An 18256-nucleotide genomic window follows, 5' to 3' on the forward strand; every position below is an offset into this window, starting at 1 on the left:
CCCTCTCTCTTGGTTCTAGGTAACCCTCTCTCTCTTGGTTCTAGGTAACCCTCTCTCTTGGTTCTAGGTAACCCTCTCTCTCTTGGTTCTAGGTAAACCTCTCTCTTGGTTTTAGGTAAACCTCTCTTGGTTCTAGGTGACCCTCTCTCTCTTGGTTCTAGGTAAACCTCTCTCTTGGTTTTAGGTAAACCTCTCTCTTGGTTCTAGGTGACCCTCTCTCTCTTGGTTCTAGGTAACCCTCTCTCTCTTGGTTCTAGGTAAACCCTCTCTCTTGGTTCTAGGTAACCCTCTCTTGGTTCTAGGTAACCCTCTCTCACTTGGTTCTAGGTAAACCCTCTCTTGGTTCTAGGTAAACCTCTCTCTTGGTTCTAGGTAAACCTCTCTCTTGGTTCTAGGTAACCCTCTCTCTTGGTTCTAGGTAACCCTCTCTCTCTTGGTTCTAGGTAAACCCTCTCTCTTGGTTCTAGGTAACCCTCTCTCTTGGTTCTAGGTAACCCTCTCTCTCTTGGTTCTAGGTAAACCCTCTCTCTTGGTTCTAGGTAAACCTCTCTCTTGGTTCTAGGTAACCCTCTCTCTCTTGGTTCTAGGTAACCCTCTCTTGGTTCTAGGTAACCCTCTCTCTCTTGGTTCTAGGTAAACCCTCTCTCTTGGTTCTAGGTAACCCTCTCTCTTGGTTCTAGGTAAACCTCTCTCTTGGTTCTAGGTAACCCTCTCTCTTGGTTCTAGGTAACCCTCTCTCTCTTGGTTCTAGGTAAACCTCTCTCTTGGTTCTAGATAACCCTCTCTCTTGGTTCTAGGTAAACCTCTCTCTCTTGGTTCTAGGTAAACCTCTCTCTTGGTTCTAGGTAAACCTCTCTCTTGGTTCTAGGTAACCCTCTCTCTTGGTTCTAGGTAACCCTCTCTCTCTTGGTTCTAGGTAACCCTCTCTCTTGGTTCTAGGTAACCCTCTCTCTCTTGGTTCTAGGTAAACCTCTCTCTTGGTTCTAGGTAAACCTCTCTCTTGGTTCTAGGTAACCCTCTCTCTTGGTTCTAGGTAACCCTCTCTCTCTTGGTTCTAGGTAACCCTCTCTCTTGGTTCTAGGTAACCCTCTCTCTCTTGGTTCTAGGTAAACCTCTCTCTTGGTTCTAGGTAAACCCTCTCTCTTGGTTCTAGGTAACCCTCTCTCTTGGTTCTAGGTAACCCTCTCTCTCTTGGTTCTAGGTAAATCCTCTCTCTTGGTTCTAGATAACCCTCTCTCTTGGTTCTAGGTAAACCTCTCTCTCTTGGTTCTAGGTAAACCTCTCTCTTGGTTCTAGGTAAACCTCTCTCTTGGTTCTAGGTAAACCTCTCTCTTGGTTCTAGGTAACCCTCTCTCTCTTGGTTCTAGGTAACCCTCTCTCTTGGTTCTAGGTAAACCTCTCTCTTGGTTCTAGGTAAACCTCTCTCTCTTGGTTCTAGGTAAACCTCTCTCTTGGTTCTAGGTAACCCTCTCTCTTGGTTCTAGGTAAACCTCTCTCTTGGTTCTAGGTAAACCTCTCTCTTGGTTCTAGGTAACCCTCTCTCTCTTGGTTCTAGGTAAACCTCTCTCTTGGTTCTAGATAACCCTCTCTCTTGGTTCTAGGTAAACCTCTCTCTTGGTTCTAGGTAACCCTCTCTCTTGGTTCTAGGTAAACCTCTCTCTTGGTTCTAGGTAAACCTCTCTCTTGGTTCTAGGTAACCCTCTCTCTTGGTTCTAGGTAAACCTCTCTCTTGGTTCTAGGTAAACCTCTCTCTTGGTTCTAGGTAACCCTCTCTCTCTTGGTTCTAGGTAAACCCTCTCTCTTGGTTCTAGGTAACCCTCTCTCTTGGTTCTAGGTAAACCTCTCTCTTGGTTCTAGGTAACCCTCTCTCTTGGTTCTAGGTAACCCTCTCTCTTGGTTCTAGGTAACCCTCTCTCTCTTGGTTCTAGGTAACCCTCTCTCTCTTGGTTCTAGGTAACCCTCTCTCTCTTGGTTCTAGGTAAACCTCTCTCTTGGTTCTAGATAACCCTCTCTCTTGGTTCTAGGTAAACCTCTCTCTCTTGGTTCTAGGTAAACCTCTCTCTTGGTTCTAGGTAACCCTCTCTCTTGGTTCTAGGTAACCCTCTCTCTTGGTTCTAGGTAACCCTCTCTCTCTTGGTTCTAGGTAAACCTCTCTCTTGGTTTTAGGTAAACCCTCTCTCTTGGTTCTAGGTAAACCCTCTCTCTTGGTTCTAGGTAACCCTCTCTCTGTTCTAGGTAAACCTCTCTCTTGGTTCTAGGTAACCCTCTCTCTCTTGGTTCTAGGTAAACCTCTCTCTCTTGGTTCTAGGTAAACCCTCTCTCTTGGTTCTAGGTAACCCTCTCTCTTGGTTCTAGGTAAACCTCTCTCTTGGTTCTAGGTAACCCTCTCTCTTGGTTCTAGGTAACCCTCTCTCTCTTGGTTCTAGGTAAATCCTCTCTCTTGGTTCTAGATAACCCTCTCTCTTGGTTCTAGGTAAACCTCTCTCTCTTGGTTCTAGGTAAACCTCTCTCTTGGTTCTAGGTAAACCTCTCTCTTGGTTCTAGGTAACCCTCTCTCTCTTGGTTCTAGGTAACCCTCTCTCTTGGTTCTAGGGAAACCTCTCTCTTGGTTCTAGGTAAACCTCTCTCTCTTGGTTCTAGGTAAACCTCTCTCTTGGTTCTAGGTAAACCTCTCTCTTGGTTCTAGGTAACCCTCTCTCTTGGTTCTAGGTAAACCTCTCTCTTGGTTCTAGGTAAACCTCTCTCTTGGTTCTAGGTAACCCTCTCTCTCTTGGTTCTAGATAACCCTCTCTCTTGGTTCTAGGTAACCCTCTCTCTTGGTTCTAGGTAACCCTCTCTCTCTTGGTTCTAGGTAAACCCTCTCTCTTGGTTCTAGGTAAACCCTCTCTCTTGGTTCTAGGTAACCCTCTCTCTTGGTTCTAGGTAAACCTCTCTCTTGGTTCTAGGTAACCCTCTCTCTTGGTTCTAGGTAAACCTCTCTCTTGGTTCTTGGTAAACCCTCTCTCTTGGTTCTAGGTAAACCTCTCTCTTGGTTCTAGGTAACCCTCTCTCTCTTGGTTCTAGGTAACCCTCTCTCTCTTGGTTCTAGGTAAACCTCTCTCTTGGTTCTAGGTAACCCTCTCTCTTGGTTCTAGGTAAACCTCTCTCTTGGTTCTAGGTAAACCTCTCTCTCTTGGTTCTAGGTAACCCTCTCTCTTGGTTCTAGGTAAACCTCTCTCTTGGTTCTAGGTAAACCTCTCTCTTGGTTCTAGGTAACCCTCTCTCTCTTGGTTCTAGGTAATCCTCTCTCTTGGTTCTAGGTAACCCTCTCTCTTGGTTCTAGGTAACCCTCTCTCTTGGTTCTAGGTAAACCTCTCTCTTGGTTCTAGGTAACCCTCTCTCTTGGTTCTAGGTAAACCTCTCTCTCTTGGTTCTAGGTAAACCTCTCTCTTGGTTCTAGGTAAACCTCTCACTTGGTTCTAGGTAAACCCTCTCTCTTGGTTCTAGGTAAACCTCTCTCTTGGTTCTAGGTAATCCTCTCTCTCTCTTGGTTCTAGGTAACCCTCTCTCTCTTGGTTCTAGGTAAACCTCTCTCTTGGTTCTAGGTAACCCTCTCTCTCTTGGTTCTAGGTAAACCTCTCTCTTTGTTCTAGGTAAACCTCTCTCTTGGTTCTAGGTAACCCTCTCTCTTGGTTCTAGGTAAACCTCTCTCTTGGTTCTAGGTAACCCTCTCTCTTGGTTCTAGGTAAACCTCTCTCTTGGTTCTAGGTAACCCTCTCTCTTGGTTCTAGGTAAACCTCTGTCTTGGTTCTAGGTAAACCTCTGTCTTGGTTCTAGGTAACCCTCTCTCTTGGTTCTAGGTAACCCTCTCTCTCTTGGTTCTAGGTAAACCTCTCTCTTGGTTCTAGGTAACCCTCTCTCTTGGTTCTAGGTAAACCTCTGTCTTGGTTCTAGGTAAACCTCTGTCTTGGTTCTAGGTAACCCTCTCTCTTGGTTCTAGGTAACCCTATCTCTCTTGGTTCTAGGTAAACCCTCTCTCTTGGTTCTAGGTAACCCTCTCTCTTGGTTCTAGGTAAACCTCTCTCTTGGTTCTAGGTAAACCTCTCTCTTGGTTCTAGGTAACCCTCTCTCTCTTGGTTCTAGGTAAACCTCTCTCTTGGTTCTAGATAACCCTCTCTCTTGGTTCTAGGTAAACCTCTCTATCTTGGTTCTAGGTAAACCTCTCTCTCTTGGTTCTAGGTAACCCTCTCTCTTGGTTCTAGGTAACCCTCTCTCTCTTGGTTCTAGGTAAACCTCTCTCTTGGTTCTAGGTAACCCTCTCTCTTGGTTCTAGGTAAACCTCTGTCTTGGTTCTAGGTAAACCTCTGTCTTGGTTCTAGGTAACCCTCTCTCTTGATTCTAGGTAACCCTCTCTCTCTTGGTTCTAGGTAAACCCTCTCTCTTGGTTCTAGGTAACCCTCTCTCTTGGTTCTAGGTAAACCTCTCTCTTGGTTCTAGGTAAACCTCTCTCTTGGTTCTAGGTAAACCTCTCTCTTGGTTCTAGGTAACCCTCTCTCTTGGTTCTAGGTAACCCTCTCTCTCTTGGTTCTAGGTAAACCTCTCTCTTGGTTCTAGATAACCCTCTCTCTTGGTTCTAGGTAACCCTCTCTCTCTTGGTTCTAGGTAAACCTCTCTCTTGGTTCTAGGTAACCCTCTCTCTCTTGGTTCTAGGTAACCCTCTCTCTTGGTTCTAGGTAACCCTCTCTCTCTTGGCTCTAGGTAACCCTCTCTCTTGGTTCTAGATAACCCTCTCTCTTGGTTCTAGGTAAACCTCTCTCTCTTGGTTCTAGGTAAACCTCTCTCTCTTGGTTCTAGGTAACCCTCTCTCTTGGTTCTAGGTAACCCTCTCTCTCTTGGTTCTAGGTAAACCTCTCTCTTGGTTCTAGGTAACCCTCTCTCTCTTGGTTCTAGGTAACCCTCTCTCTTGGTTCTAGGTAACCCTCTCTCTCTTGGCTCTAGGTAACCCTCTCTCTTGGTTCTAGGTAACCCTCTCTCTCTTGGTTCTAGGTAACCCTCTCTCTTGGTTCTAGGTAACCCTCTCTCTCTTGGCTCTAGGTAAACCTCTCTCTTGGTTCTAGATAACCCTCTCTCTTGGTTCTAGGTAAACCTCTCTCTCTTGGTTCTAGGTAAACCTCTCTCTCTTGGTTCTAGGTAACCCTCTCTCTTGGTTCTAGGTAACCCTCTCTCTCTTGGTTCTAGGTAAACCTCTCTCTTGGTTCTAGGTAACCCTCTCTCTCTTGGTTCTAGGTAACCCTCTCTCTTGGTTCTAGGTAACCCTCTCTCTCTTGGCTCTAGGTAACCCTCTCTCTTGGTTCTAGGTAACCCTCTCTCTTGGTTCTAGGTAAACCTCTCTCTCTTGGTTCTAGGTAACCCTCTCTCTTGGTTCTAGGTAACCCTCTCTCTCTTGGTTCTAGGTAAACCTCTCTCTTGGTTCTAGGTAACCCTCTCTCTCTTGGTTCTAGGTAACCCTCTCTCTTGGTTCTAGGTAACCCTCTCTCTCTTGGCTCTAGGTAACCCTCTCTCTTGGTTCTAGGTAACCCTCTCTCTTGGTTCTAGGTAACCCTCTCTCTTGGTTCTAGGTAACCCTCTCTCTTGGTTCTAGGTAAACCTGTTCTCCGTCAGCCTGTTCCTGGCCTGTATTGCCGTGGACAGATACGTGGTGATCGTTCATGCCGCGGCAGCGCTGAACTCTCGGAGTCTGAGGCGACGCTGGGCTCAAGGCGTTAGCATTAGCGTTTGGCTGCTAGCGCTGGCGTTAGCCGCTCCGGAGCTGTGGTACTCTGACATAACGCTTCAGGATGATCACATGACCTGCCGCACACTGTTCCCCGCCGACTGGGGCCGCGTCGCCAAGACAACCGCCCTCATCCTCCAGGTGAGATCCAACTGAATAAAGCTGAGCAACACCAGCTGGAACTGTGAATCTGCCCTTTTTCTGGACCATAAGTCGCACTTTTTCACATCGTTTTGGCCGCGGTGCGAATTATAGTCCACAGATGACCTTCAGTGTCCTCTTGAATACAGACAGTCCACAGATGACCTTCAGTGAGTCCACAGATGACCTTCAGTGAGTCCACTGATGACCTTCAGTGAGTCCACTGATGACCTTCAGTGTCCTCTTGAATACGGACAGTCCACAGATGACCTTCAGTGTCCTCTTGAATACGGACAGTCCACAGATGACCTTCAGTGTCCTCTTGAATACAGACAGTCCACAGATGACCTTCAGTGTCCTCTTGAATACAGACAGTCCACAGATGACCTTCAGTGTCCTCTTGAATACGGACAGTCCACAGATGACCTTCAGTGTCCTCTTGAATACAGACAGTCCACAGATGACCTTCAGTGTCCTCTTGAATACAGACAGTCCACAGATGACCTTCAGTGTCCTCTTGAATACGGACAGTCCACAGATGACCTTCAGTGTCCTCTTGAATACGGACAGTCCACAGATGACCTTCAGTGTCCTCTTGAATACAGACAGTCCACAGATGACCTTCAGTGTCCTCTTGAATACAGACAGTCCACAGATGACCTTCAGTGTCCTCTTGAATACAGACAGTCCACAGATGACCTTCAGTGAGTCCACAGATGACCTTCAGTGAGTCCACTGATGACCTTCAGTGTCCTCTTGAATACAGACAGTCCACAGATGACCTTCAGTGTCCTCTTGAATACAGACAGTCCACAGATGACCTTCAGTGTCCTCTTGAATACGGACAGTCCACAGATGACCTTCAGTGTCCTCTTGAATACAGACAGTCCACAGATGACCTTCAGTGTCCTCTTGAATACAGACAGTCCACAGATGACCTTCAGTGTCCTCTTGAATACAGACAGTCCACAGATGACCTTCAGTGTCCTCTTGAATACAGACAGTCCACAGATGACCTTCAGTGTCCTCTTGAATACAGACAGTCCACAGATGACCTTCAGTGTCCTCTTGAATACAGACAGTCCACAGATGACCTTCAGTGTCCTCTTGAATACAGACAGTCCACAGATGACCTTCAGTGTCCTCTTGAATACAGACAGTCCACAGATGACCTTCAGTGAGTCCACAGATGACCTTCAGTGAGTCCACTGATGACCTTCAGTGAGTCCACTGATGACCTTCAGTGTCCTCTTGAATACAGACAGTCCACAGATGACCTTCAGTGTCCTCTTGAATACAGACAGTCCACAGATGACCATCAGTGTCCTCTTGAATACAGACAGTCCACAGATGACCTTCAGTGTCCTCTTGAATACGGACAGTCCACAGATGACCTTCAGTGTCCTCTTGAATACAGACAGTCCACAGATGACCTTCAGTGTCCTCTTGAATACAGACAGTCCACAGATGACCTCTGCCATGATGATTGTCCAGGTCGTCCACTTGGTCAGGACGTGTCTTCCAAATCACATAATTTCCACCAGGGCCACATCTGTCTTTGTCTTCTTATTGGTTATGTCCTCCAGAGCCACGCCCGGTTCCGAGCCGGATCTGGGCCGGACGAGGACGCAGAGGCTAGTTAGCTTAGCTGTAGCATTGCTAGCCTGACTCTTGTCCTAATATAGACATAAATGACATGATTGGAGCTGGTCCAGGTCCTGAGGCTGCAGTTCCCGCTGCTGCCTCCAGGCGGCGTCCAAAGTTGAATTTAGTTTGTTATTTTCTTTTTTAAATTCTAAAACATGAGAAGCTAAAGGAGCTGGAGCAGCTTTATGGAAACTCTAGAATGATCTTTAATAATCCAGCTCTGGTTCTGTTCCAGGTCTCGCTCGGTTTCTTCGTCCCATTGGTCGTCATGGCCGGGTGCTATGCTGTGATTGGTCGTCGGCTGATGATGACGCACACTTTCCACAGGCACCGCCCCCTTCTGGTCATCATGGTGATCGTCCTGGTCTTCATCGTCACTCAGCTTCCTCACACCTGCGTCCTCGTCACAGAGGTCAGTCTGGTCCACAGAGGTCAGTCTGGTCCACAGAGGTCAGTCTGGTCCACAGAGGTCAGTCTGGTCCACATAGGAGGTCAGTCTGGTCCACATAGGAGGTCAGTCTGGTCCACAGAGGTTAGTCTGGTCCACAGAGGTCAGTCTGGTCCACATAGGAGGTCAGTCTGGTCCACAGAGGTCAGTCTGGTCCACAGAGGTCAGTCTGGTCCACAGAGGTCAGTCTGGTCCACATAGGAGGTCAGTCTGGTCCACAGAGGTCAGTCTGGTCCACAGAGGTCAGTCTGGTCCACATAGGAGGTCAGTCTGGTCCACATAGGAGGTCAGTCTGGTCCACAGAGGTTAGTCTGGTCCACAGAGGTCAGTCTGGTCCACAGAGGTCAGTCTGGTCTAACCCTGGTCTTGTCTCTTTCAGATCTGGGACGCTCACTCGGCTGGAATCACAGACTGTGAGTCTCGTAAAGTTCTGGATAAAACCGGTTTGGTTCTTCGGGCGTTGGCCTACTCTCACCCCGCCCTCAACCCTCTTCTCTACGCTCTGATTGGCCAACGTTTCAGACAGGAAGTGATGTCACTGCTGCCACGGTCTGCTCTTCAGAAGAAGAACGCCTTCCTGTCCAAGACCCGCCCTCGAACTCTGTCTGACAGTGACACGTCACAGGGACTGTCACTTTAATCATTATTAGGCCACGAGAATCGTCACGGCAACGGACTTGTTCAAATTGTATCCGGAGCCTGGAAAAACGCAAATATGGACTAAACGAGGACGATGCCCATGAGCGCTATCAAAAGATAGAACTTAGTCATACAGGAAGTGATATAATGACCCCGCCCTAAGTCATACAGGAAGTGATATAATGACCCGCCCTAAGTCATACAGGAAGTGATATAATGACCCCGCCCTAAGTCATACAGGAAGTGATATAATGACCCCGCCCTAAGTCATACAGGAAGTGATATAATGACCCGCCCTAAGTCATACAGGAAGTGATATAATGACCCCGCCCTAAGTCATACAGGAAGTGATATAATGACCCCGCCCTAAGTCATACAGGAAGTGATATAATGACCCGCCCTAAGTCATACAGGAAGTGATATAATGACCCCGCCCTAAGTCATACAGGAAGTGATATAATGACCCCGCCCTAAGTCATACAGGAAGTGATATAATGACCCCGCCCTAAGTCATACAGGAAGTCGGCCATATTGGATCAAACACTGCGCTGACAAAAGACACAAAAACTATGAGCAGTGACATCAGTCGACTGTTGTTGGTGAATTTAAAACTAAATCACATTGTGGAAAATGTTTCTTTTAAAATATGTCTCTATTTTTAAAAATTCATAAAGGACGATCTATTTTTTATAGACTTTGGAAAGAATGTCAACGGATTCATTTGTGTCCGGGCGCGGCGCGGTGCGGGTGGGCGGGCGCGGTGCGGGCGCGGCGTGAGCGGGTGCGCTGCGGGCGTGGGCGGGCGCGGTGCGGGCGCGGCGTGGGCGGGCGGGCGCGGCGTGGGCGGGCGTGCGTGGTGCGGGCGCGGTGTGGGCGGGCGCGGTGCGGGCGGGCGCGGTGCGGGCAGGCGCGGCGGGCGCTGTGCGGGCGGGCGCGGCGTGGCATGGGCGGGCGGGCGTGGGCGTGGTGCGGGCGCGGTGCGGGCGCGGTGCGGGCGGGCGCGGCGTGGGCGGGCGGGCGTGGGCGTGGTGCGGGCGCGGTGCGGGCGGGCGCGGCGTGGGCGGGCGGGCGTGGTGCGGGCGCGGTGCGGGCGGGCGTGGGCGGGCGCGGTGCGGGCGGGCGCGGTGCGGGCGGGCGCGGCGGGCGCTGTGCGGGCGGGCGCGGCGTGGGCGGGCGGGCGTGGTGCGGGCGCGGTGCGGGCGGGCGCGGCGTGGGCGGGCGGGCGTGGGCGTGGTGCGGGCGCGGTGCGGGCGGGCGCGGCGTGGGCGGGCGGGCGTGGTGCGGGCGGGCGTGGGCGGGCGCGGTGCGGGCGGGCGCGGTGCGGGCGGGCGCGGCGGGCGCTGTGCGGGCGGGCGCGGCGTGGGCGGGCGGGCGTGGGCGTGGTGCGGGCGCGGTGCGGGCGGGCGCGGCGTGGGCGGGCGGGCGTGGTGCGGGCGCGGTGCGGGCGGGCGTGGGCGCGGTGCGGGCGGGCGCGGTGCGGGCGGGCGCGGCGGGTGCTGTGCGGGCGGGCGCGGCGTGGGCGGGCGGGCGTGGGCGTGGTGCGGGCGCGGTGCGGGCGGGCGCGGCGTGGGCGGGCGGGCGTGGGCGTGGTGCGGGCGCGGTGCGGGCGGGCGTGGGCGGGCGCGGTGCGGGCGGGCGCGGTGCGGGCGGGCGCGGCGGGCGCTGTGCGGGCGGGCGCGGCGTGGTGTGGGCGCGGGCGCGGCACAAGGGCCTTAAACGCGGCTTTAATGATGCTTCTTGTTATTCTTCTTATGAATCATCTGTTTTACATTTAATAATTATATTATTATATTATTAAAATGAACAGATTTAAAACAGTTTGAGTCAATATAAAATGTCAAATAGATTTTTAGTAAATATGTTTATCAAAGTTCATCAAAAGAAGTCTAATTAGTCACAATATTGATAAAATAAAGATTTTTAATATTAATATATGTGTCAGGTTGTTGTTGTTGTTGTTTGTGACTTTTGTAAATAAAGACTTTGTTTCCTTTTGACTGGATGTATATCTCTGGTGGACGAACAGGAAGTTATGTGTTCCTCAAACTTCTGGTTTCGTGACGCTTCTGGACTGACCTCTGACCTCTGACCTCGACTGGCGTTTCAATAGATTCAAGTGACATTTGGATCACTGAAGAACAACGCCCTCTGAACTTTGACCCCAGAGTCAGTTTTGACCTGTAAAAGTCGTGTTCTTCTTAAACATAAATGATAAAATGATCTCAGGTTTGGCCCTAAAGGTTAAAGTGGGAGGAGAGAACATGCAGACTCCACCCAGAGAGATCATGTGATGTCTGGTCTGGGAATCGAACCCATGATCTCCTCCTGGAGGTGAGAGCACTGACCGCCTCTGCCACAGACTGTGCCTCACACAGAGAATATATATATGTTATATATATATATATATATATATATATAACATATATATATATATAACATATATAACATATATGGATTCATAAGTATATAATATAATATATATATTATACATATATAATATGCACACGTACGTAAAACCGCCAAATTGAAGTTTGAGGCCGATGAGAGCTTCAATGTTTATGGCCCCCGGTGTCGGCCCCCGGTGTCGGCCCCCGGTTCAGTGTCTTTTTGATCCGTCAAAAGAAAATCCCAGAGACGAGAGTTGAACTTTGTCTGCATCGCATCTGTCAATCAAATCAAAATGCTTTTCACAGGGCGGGGCCATGGGCGGGGCCATGGGCGGGGCTTGTGAAAGCTCCAGAGCTGCAGTGGGAGGGCATCCTGCTGACTCAGCCTTTCTCTGTGAAGCACCAGAACAAAGAGCTTCCAGAAGAGGCAGCGGCTTTATAAAGGCTGCGCGCGCAGCTTTGGCCCCTCACACTCAGGAGCCAGAGCCCCCCACAGGAGCCACACTCAGGAGCCACACTCAGGAGCCAGAGCCCCCCACAGGAGCCACACTCAGGAGCCAGAGCCCCCCACAGGAGCCACACTCAGGAGCCACACTCAGGAGCCAGAGCCCCCCACAGGAGCCACACTCAGGAGCCAGAGCCCCCCACAGGAGCCACACTCAGGAGCCAGAGCCCCCCACAGGAGCCACACTCAGGAGCCAGAGCCCCCCACAGGAGCCACACTCAGGAGCCACACTCAGGAGCCAGAGCCCCCCACAGGAGCCACACTCAGGAGCCACACTCAGGAGCCAGAGCCCCCCACAGGAGCCACACTCAGGAGCCACACTCATGAGCCAGAGCCCCCCACAGGAGCCACACTCAGGAGCCAGAGACCCCCACAGGAGCCACACTCAGGAGCCAGAGCCCCCCACAGGAGCCACACTCAGGAGCCACACTCAGGAGCCAGAGCCCCCCACAGGAGCCACACTCAGGAGCCAGAGACCCCCACAGGAGCCACACTCAGGAGCCACACTCAGGAGCCAGAGCCCCCCACAGGAGCCACACTCAGGAGCCAGAGACCCCCACAGGAGCCGTGACGTCATGCCCGTCCCCCGCCGTAGAGCGTCTCTCCTTGGACACGCCCCCGCGGTGTCCTCGGGCGTGGCCGGGCCCCTGGGCACGCGCGTGACCCGGCGCGCTCTTGGCATCAGCAGCGTGTTCCTGCAGGGCACGCGCAGCAGCTCCGCCCCCGTGACCCCCAAGACAGGTGAGTCATGTGATCGCGTCTGGGGTCAAAGGTCAAAGAGGTTTAATGTTGTAATTCTAGTGTTTCTTCTGTTTCTGGATCTGATTTAAAGTCATTTTACTTTTGTTCTGTTTTTATATTGAAATTAACAAATGAACAGAGAGACGGACCAGACACCAAGCAAAAGCAGCAAAGTGAAAATGTATATAATCCTGAGGCCCAAATACAGCCCTGAGGCCCAAATACAGAGCCCTGAGGCCCAAATACAGAGCCCTGAGGCCCAAAAACAGTCCTGAGGCCCAAAAACAGTCCTGAGGCCCAAATACAGCCCTGAGGCCCAAATACAGAGTCCTGAGGCCCAAATACAGTCCTGAGGCCCAAATACAGAGTCTTGAGGCCCAGATACAGAGTCCTGAGGCCCAAATACAGAGTCTTGAGGCCCAAATACAGCCCTGAGGCCCAAATACAGAGTCCTGAGGCCCAAATACAGTCCTGAGGCCCAAATACAGAGTCTTGAGGCCCAGATACAGAGTCCTGAGGCCCAAATACAGAGTCTTGAGGCCCAAATACAGCCCTGAGGCCCAAATACAGCCCTGAGGCCCAGATACAGAGTCCTGAGGCCCAAATACAGAGTCTTGAGGCCCAAATACAGTCCTGAGGCCCAAATACAGAGTCCTGAGGCCCAAATACAGCCCTGAGGCCCAAATACAGAGTCCTGAGGCCCAAATACAGTCCTGAGGCCCAAATACAGCCCTGAGGCCCAAATACAGAGTCCTGAGGCCCAAATACAGTCCTGAGGCCCAAATACAGCCCTGAGGCCCAGATACAGAGTCCTGAGGCCCAAATACAGCCCTGAGGCCCAAATACAGAGTCCTGAGGCCCAAATACAGCCCTGAGGCCCAAATACAGAGTCGTCCTGAGGCCCAAATACAGTCCTGAGGCCCAAATACAGCCCTGAGGCCCAAATACAGCCCTGAGGCCCAAATACAGAGTCCTGAGGCCCAAATACAGAGTCCTGAGGCCCAAATACAGAGTCTTGAGGCCCAAATACAGTCCTGAGGCCCAAATACAGAGTCCTGAGGCCCAAATACAGAGTCTTGAGGCCCAAATACAGTCCTGAGGCCCAAATACAGCCCTGAGGCCCAAATACAGAGTCCTGAGGCCCAAATACAGTCCTGAGGCCCAAATACAGAGCCCTGAGGCCCAAATACAGAGTCTTGAGGCCCAAATACAGCCCTGAGGCCCAAATACAGAGTCCTGAGGCCCAAATACAGTCCTGAGGCCCAAATACAGAGTCCTGAGGCCCAAATACAGAGTCCTGAGGCCCAAATACAGTCCTGAGGCCCAAATACAGAGTCCTGAGGCCCAAATACAGAGTCCTGAGGCCCAAATACAGTCCTGAGGCCCAAATACAGAGTCCTGAGGCCCAAACGCAGTCCTGAGGCCCAAATACAGAGTCCTGAGGCCCAAATACAGTCCTGAGGCCCAAATACAGAGTCCTGAGGCCCAAATACAGAGTCCTGAGGCCCAAATACAGTCCTGAGGCCCAAATACAGAGTCCTGAGGCCCAAACGCAGTCCTGAGGCCCAAATACAGAGTCCTGAGGCCCAAATACAGTCCTGAGGCCCAAATACAGTCCTGAGGCCCAAATACAGAGTCTTGAGGCCCAAATACAGAGTCCTGAGGCCCAAATACAGTCCTGAGGCCCAAATACAGTCCTGAGGCCCAAATACAGAGTCCTGAGGCCCAAATACAGTCCTGAGGCCCAAATACAGTCCTGAGTCCCAAATACAGAGTCCTGAGGCCCAAATACAGTCCTGAGGCCCAAATACAGTCCTGAGGCCCAAATACAGAGTCCTGAGGCCCAAATACAGTCCTGAGGCCCAAATACAGAGTCCTGAGGCCCAAATACAGTCCTGAGGCCCAAATACAGTCCTGAGGCCCAAATACAGAGTCCTGAGGCCCAAATACAGTCCTGAGGCCCAAATACAGTCCTGAGGCCCAAATACAGAGTCCTGAGGCCCAAACGCAGAGTCCTGAGGCCCAAATACAGAGTCCTGAGGCCCAAATACAGTCCTGAGGCCCAAATACAGCCCTGAGGCCCAAATACAGAGTCCTGAGGCCCAAATACAGAGTCCTGAGGCCCAAATACAGAGTCTTGAGGCCCAAATACAGTCCTGAGGCCCAAATACAGAGTCCTGAGGCCCAAATACAGAGTCTTGAGGCCCAAATACAGTCCTGAGGCCCAAATACAGCCCTGAGGCCCAAATACAGAGTCCTGAGGCCCAAATACAGTCCTGAGGCCCAAATACAGAGCCCTGAGGCCCAAATACAGAGTCTTGAGGCCCAAATACAGTCCTGAGGCCCAAATACAGCCCTGAGGCCCAAATACAGAGTCCTGAGGCCCAAATACAGAGTCTTGAGGCCCAAATACAGAGTCTTGAGGCCCAAATACAGTCCTGAGGCCCAAATACAGCCCTGAGGCCCAAATACAGAGTCCTGAGGCCCAAATACAGAGTCCTGAGGCCCAAATACAGTCCTGAGGCCCAAATACAGAGTCCTGAGGCCCAAATACAGTCCTGAGGCCCAAATACAGTCCTGAGGCCCAGATACAGTCCTGAGGCCCAAATATAGCCCTGAGGCCCAAATACAGAGTCCTGAGGCCCAAATACAGAGTCCTGAGGCCCAAATACAGTCCTGAGGCCCAAATACAGTCCTGAGGCCCAAATACAGAGTCCTGAGGCCCAAACGCAGAGTCCTGAGGCCCAAATACAGTCCTGAGGCCCAAATACAGTCCTGAGGCCCAAATACAGAGTCCTGAGGCCCAAACGCAGAGTCCTGAGGCCCAAATACAGTCCTGAGGCCCAAATACAGAGTCCTGAGGCCCAAATACAGAGTCCTGAGGCCCAAATACAGTCCTGAGGCCCAGATGAGCCCACAGACTGATCCACAGAGATCGGAGGGAAAAGCATTTTCTAGCTAAAAAAAGGCCCTCCGGTCCCACACTGGTTCTGGTTCAGGTCTGACTCTGGTTCTGGTTCTGGTTCTGGTTCTGGTTCTGGTTCTGGTTCTGGTTCTGGTTCTGGTTCAGGTCTAACTCTGGTTCTGGTTCTGGTTCTGGTTCTGGTTCTGGTTCTGGTTCAGGTCTAACTCTGGTTCTGGTTCTGGTTCAGGTCTAACTCTGGTTCTGGTTCTTGTTCTGGTTCTGGTTCAGGTCTAACTCTGGTTCTGGTTCTGGTTCAGGTCTGACTCTGGTTCTGGTTCTGGTTCAGGTCTAACTCTGGTTCTGGTTCTGGTTCTGGTTCTGGTCTAACTCTGGTTCTGGTTCTGGTTCTGGTTCTGGTTCAGGTCTAACTCTGGTTCTGGTTCTGGTTCTGGTTCTGGTTCTGGTTCTGGTTCTGGTTCTGGTCTAACTCTGGTTCTGGTTCTGGTTCTGGTTCTGGTTCTGGTTCTGGTTCTGGTTCTGGTTCAGGTCTAACTCTGGTTCTGGTTCTGGTTCTGGTTCTGGTTCTGGTTCTGGTTCAGGTCTAACTCTGGTTCTGGTTCTGGTTCAGGTCTAACTCTGGTTCTGGTTCTGGTTCTGGTTCAGGTCTAACTCTGGTTCTGGTTCTGGTTCTGGTTCTGGTTCAGGTCTAACTCTGGTTCGGTTCTGGTTCTGGTTCTGGTTCAGGTCTAACTCTGGTTCTGGTTCTGGTTCTGGTTCTGGTTCAGGTCTAACTCTGGTTCTGGTTCTGGTTCTGGTTCTGGTTCAGGTCTAACTCTGGTTCTGGTCTAACTCTGGTTCTGGTTCTGGTTCTGGTTCTGGTTCTGGTTCAGGTCTAACTCTGGTTCTGGTTCTGGTTCTGGTTCTGGTTCTGGTTCTGGTTCAGGTCTAACTCTGGTTCTGGTTCTGGTTCTGGTTCTGGTTCAGGTCTAACTCTGGTTCTGGTTCTGGTTCTGGTTCTGGTTCTGGTCAAACTCTGGTTCTGGTTCTGGTTCTGGTTCTGGTTCAGGTCTAACTCTGGTTCTGGTTCTGGTTCTGGTTCTGGTTCTGGTTCTGGTTCAGGTCTAACTCTGGTTCTGGTTCTGGTTCTGGTTCAGGTCTAACTCTGGTTCTGGTTCTGGTTCTGGTTCTGGTTCTGGTTCAGGTCTAACTCTGGTTCTGGTTCTGGTTCAGGTCTAACTCTGGTTCTGGTTCTGGTTCTGGTTCTGGTTCAGGTCTAACTCTGGTTCTGGTTCAGGTCTGACTCTGGTTCTGGTTCTGGTTCTGGTTCAGGTCTAACTCTGGTTCAGGTCTAACTCTGGTTCTGGTTCTGGTTCTGGTCTAACTCTGGTTCTGGTTCTGGTTCTGGTTCTGGTTCAGGTCTAACTCTGGTTCTGGTTCTGGTTCTGGTTCAGGTCTAACTCTGGTTCTGGTTCTGGTTCTGGTTCTGGTTCAGGTCTAACTCTGGTTCTGGTTCTGGTTCTGGTTCAGGTCTAACTCTGGTTCTGGTTCTGGTTCTGGTTCTGGTTCTGGTTCTGGTCTAACTCTGGTTCTGGTTCAGGTCTGACTCTGGTTCTGGTTCTGGTTCTGGTTCTGGTCTAACTCTGGTTCTGGTTCTGGTTCTGGTTCTGGTTCTGGTTCTGGTTCAGGTCTAACTCTGGTTCTGGTTCTGGTTCTGGTTCTGGTTCAGGTCTAACTCTGGTTCTGGTTCAGGTCTAACTCTGGTTCTGGTTCTGGTTCTGGTTCTGGTTCAGGTCTAACTCTGGTTCTGGTTCTGGTTCTGGTTCTGGTTCAGGTCTAACTCTGGTTCTGGTTCAGGTCTGACTCTGGTTCTGGTTCTGGTTCTGGTCTAACTCTGGTTCTGGTTCTGGTTCAGGTCTAACTCTGGTTCTGGTTCTGGTTCTGGTTCAGGTCTAACTCTGGTTCTGGTTCAGGTCTGACTCTGGTTCTGGTTCTGGTTCTGGTTCAGGTCTAACTCTGGTTCAGGTCTAACTCTGGTTCTGGTTCTGGTTCTGGTTCTGGTTCTGGTCAAACTCTGGTTCTGGTTCTGGTTCTGGTTCTGGTTCAGGTCTAACTCTGGTTCTGGTTCTGGTTCTGGTTCTGGTTCTGGTTCAGGTCTAACTCTGGTACTGGTTCTGGTTCTGGTCTAACTCTGGTTCTGGTTCTGGTTCTGGTTCTGGTTCTGGTTCAGGTCTAACTCTGGTTCTGGTTCTGGTTCTGGTTCTGGTTCTGGTTCTGGTTCAGGTCTAACTCTGGTTCTGGTTCTGGTTCTGGTTCTGGTTCAGGTCTGACTCTGGTTCTGGTTCTGGTTCAGGTCTAACTCTGGTTCAGGTCTAACTCTGGTTCTGGTTCTGGTTCAGGTCTAACTCTGGTTCTGGTTCAGGTCTGACTCTGGTTCTGGTTCTGGTTCTGGTTCTGGTTCAGGTCTAACTCTGGTTCAGGTCTAACTCTGGTTCTGGTTCTGGTTCTGGTTCTGGTTCTGGTTCTGGTCTAACTCTGGTTCTGGTTCTGGTTCTGGTTCTGGTTCTGGTTCTGGTTCAGGTCTAACTCTGGTTCTGGTTCTGGTTCTGGTTCAGGTCTAACTCTGGTTCAGGTCTAACTCTGGTTCTGGTTCTGGTTCTGGTTCTGGTTCTGGTCTAACTCTGGTTCTGGTTCTGGTTCAGGTCTAACTCTGGTTCTGGTTCTGGTTCTGGTTCTGGTTCTGGTTCTGGTTCTGGTTCAGGTCTAACTCTGGTTCTGGTTCTGGTTCTGGTTCTGGTTCTGGTTCTGGTTCTGGTTCTGGTTCTGGTTCTGGTTCAGGTCTGACTCTGGTTCTGGTTCTGGTTCTGGTTCAGGTCTAACTCTGGTTCTGGTTCTGGTTCTGGTTCTGGTTCTGGTTCTGGTTCAGGTCTAACTCTGGTTCTGGTTCTGGTTCTGGTTCAGGTCTAACTCTGGTTCTGGTTCTGGTTCTGGTTCAGGTCTAACTCTGGTTCTGGTTCAGGTTCTGGTTCAGGTCTAACTCTGGTTCAGGTCTAACTCTGGTTCTGGTTCTGGTTCTGGTTCAGGTCTAACTCTG

The 18256-nt window shown here is 51.0% G+C and overlaps 2 protein-coding genes across 4 annotated transcripts in view; one reads left to right on the forward strand and one right to left on the reverse strand.

Annotated features, from left to right (window-relative positions):
- The window catches only part of LOC140376955 (C-C chemokine receptor type 9-like), a 32351-nt gene extending 23017 nt beyond the window's left edge, over nt 1–9334 (forward strand). The window contains exons 5-7 of the mRNA XM_072462197.1: nt 5621–5893; nt 7776–7952; nt 8368–9334. Of these exons, the coding sequence (XP_072318298.1) occupies nt 5621–5893; nt 7776–7952; nt 8368–8628 (711 nt within the window). The 3' untranslated portion in view covers nt 8629–9334. The remainder of the gene's footprint in view (nt 1–5620; nt 5894–7775; nt 7953–8367) is intronic.
- The window catches only part of afg3l2 (AFG3-like AAA ATPase 2), a 511786-nt gene that overhangs the window by 425268 nt on the left and 68262 nt on the right, over nt 1–18256 (reverse strand). The window lies entirely within an intron of this gene.

Source organism: Eucyclogobius newberryi, unplaced genomic scaffold (assembly GCF_026437365.1).
Source record: "Eucyclogobius newberryi isolate DKJ021-1_F unplaced genomic scaffold, fEucNew1.0.hap1 SCAF_39, whole genome shotgun sequence".
In the NCBI taxonomy this organism is placed as follows: Eukaryota; Metazoa; Chordata; class Actinopteri; order Gobiiformes; family Gobiidae; genus Eucyclogobius; species Eucyclogobius newberryi.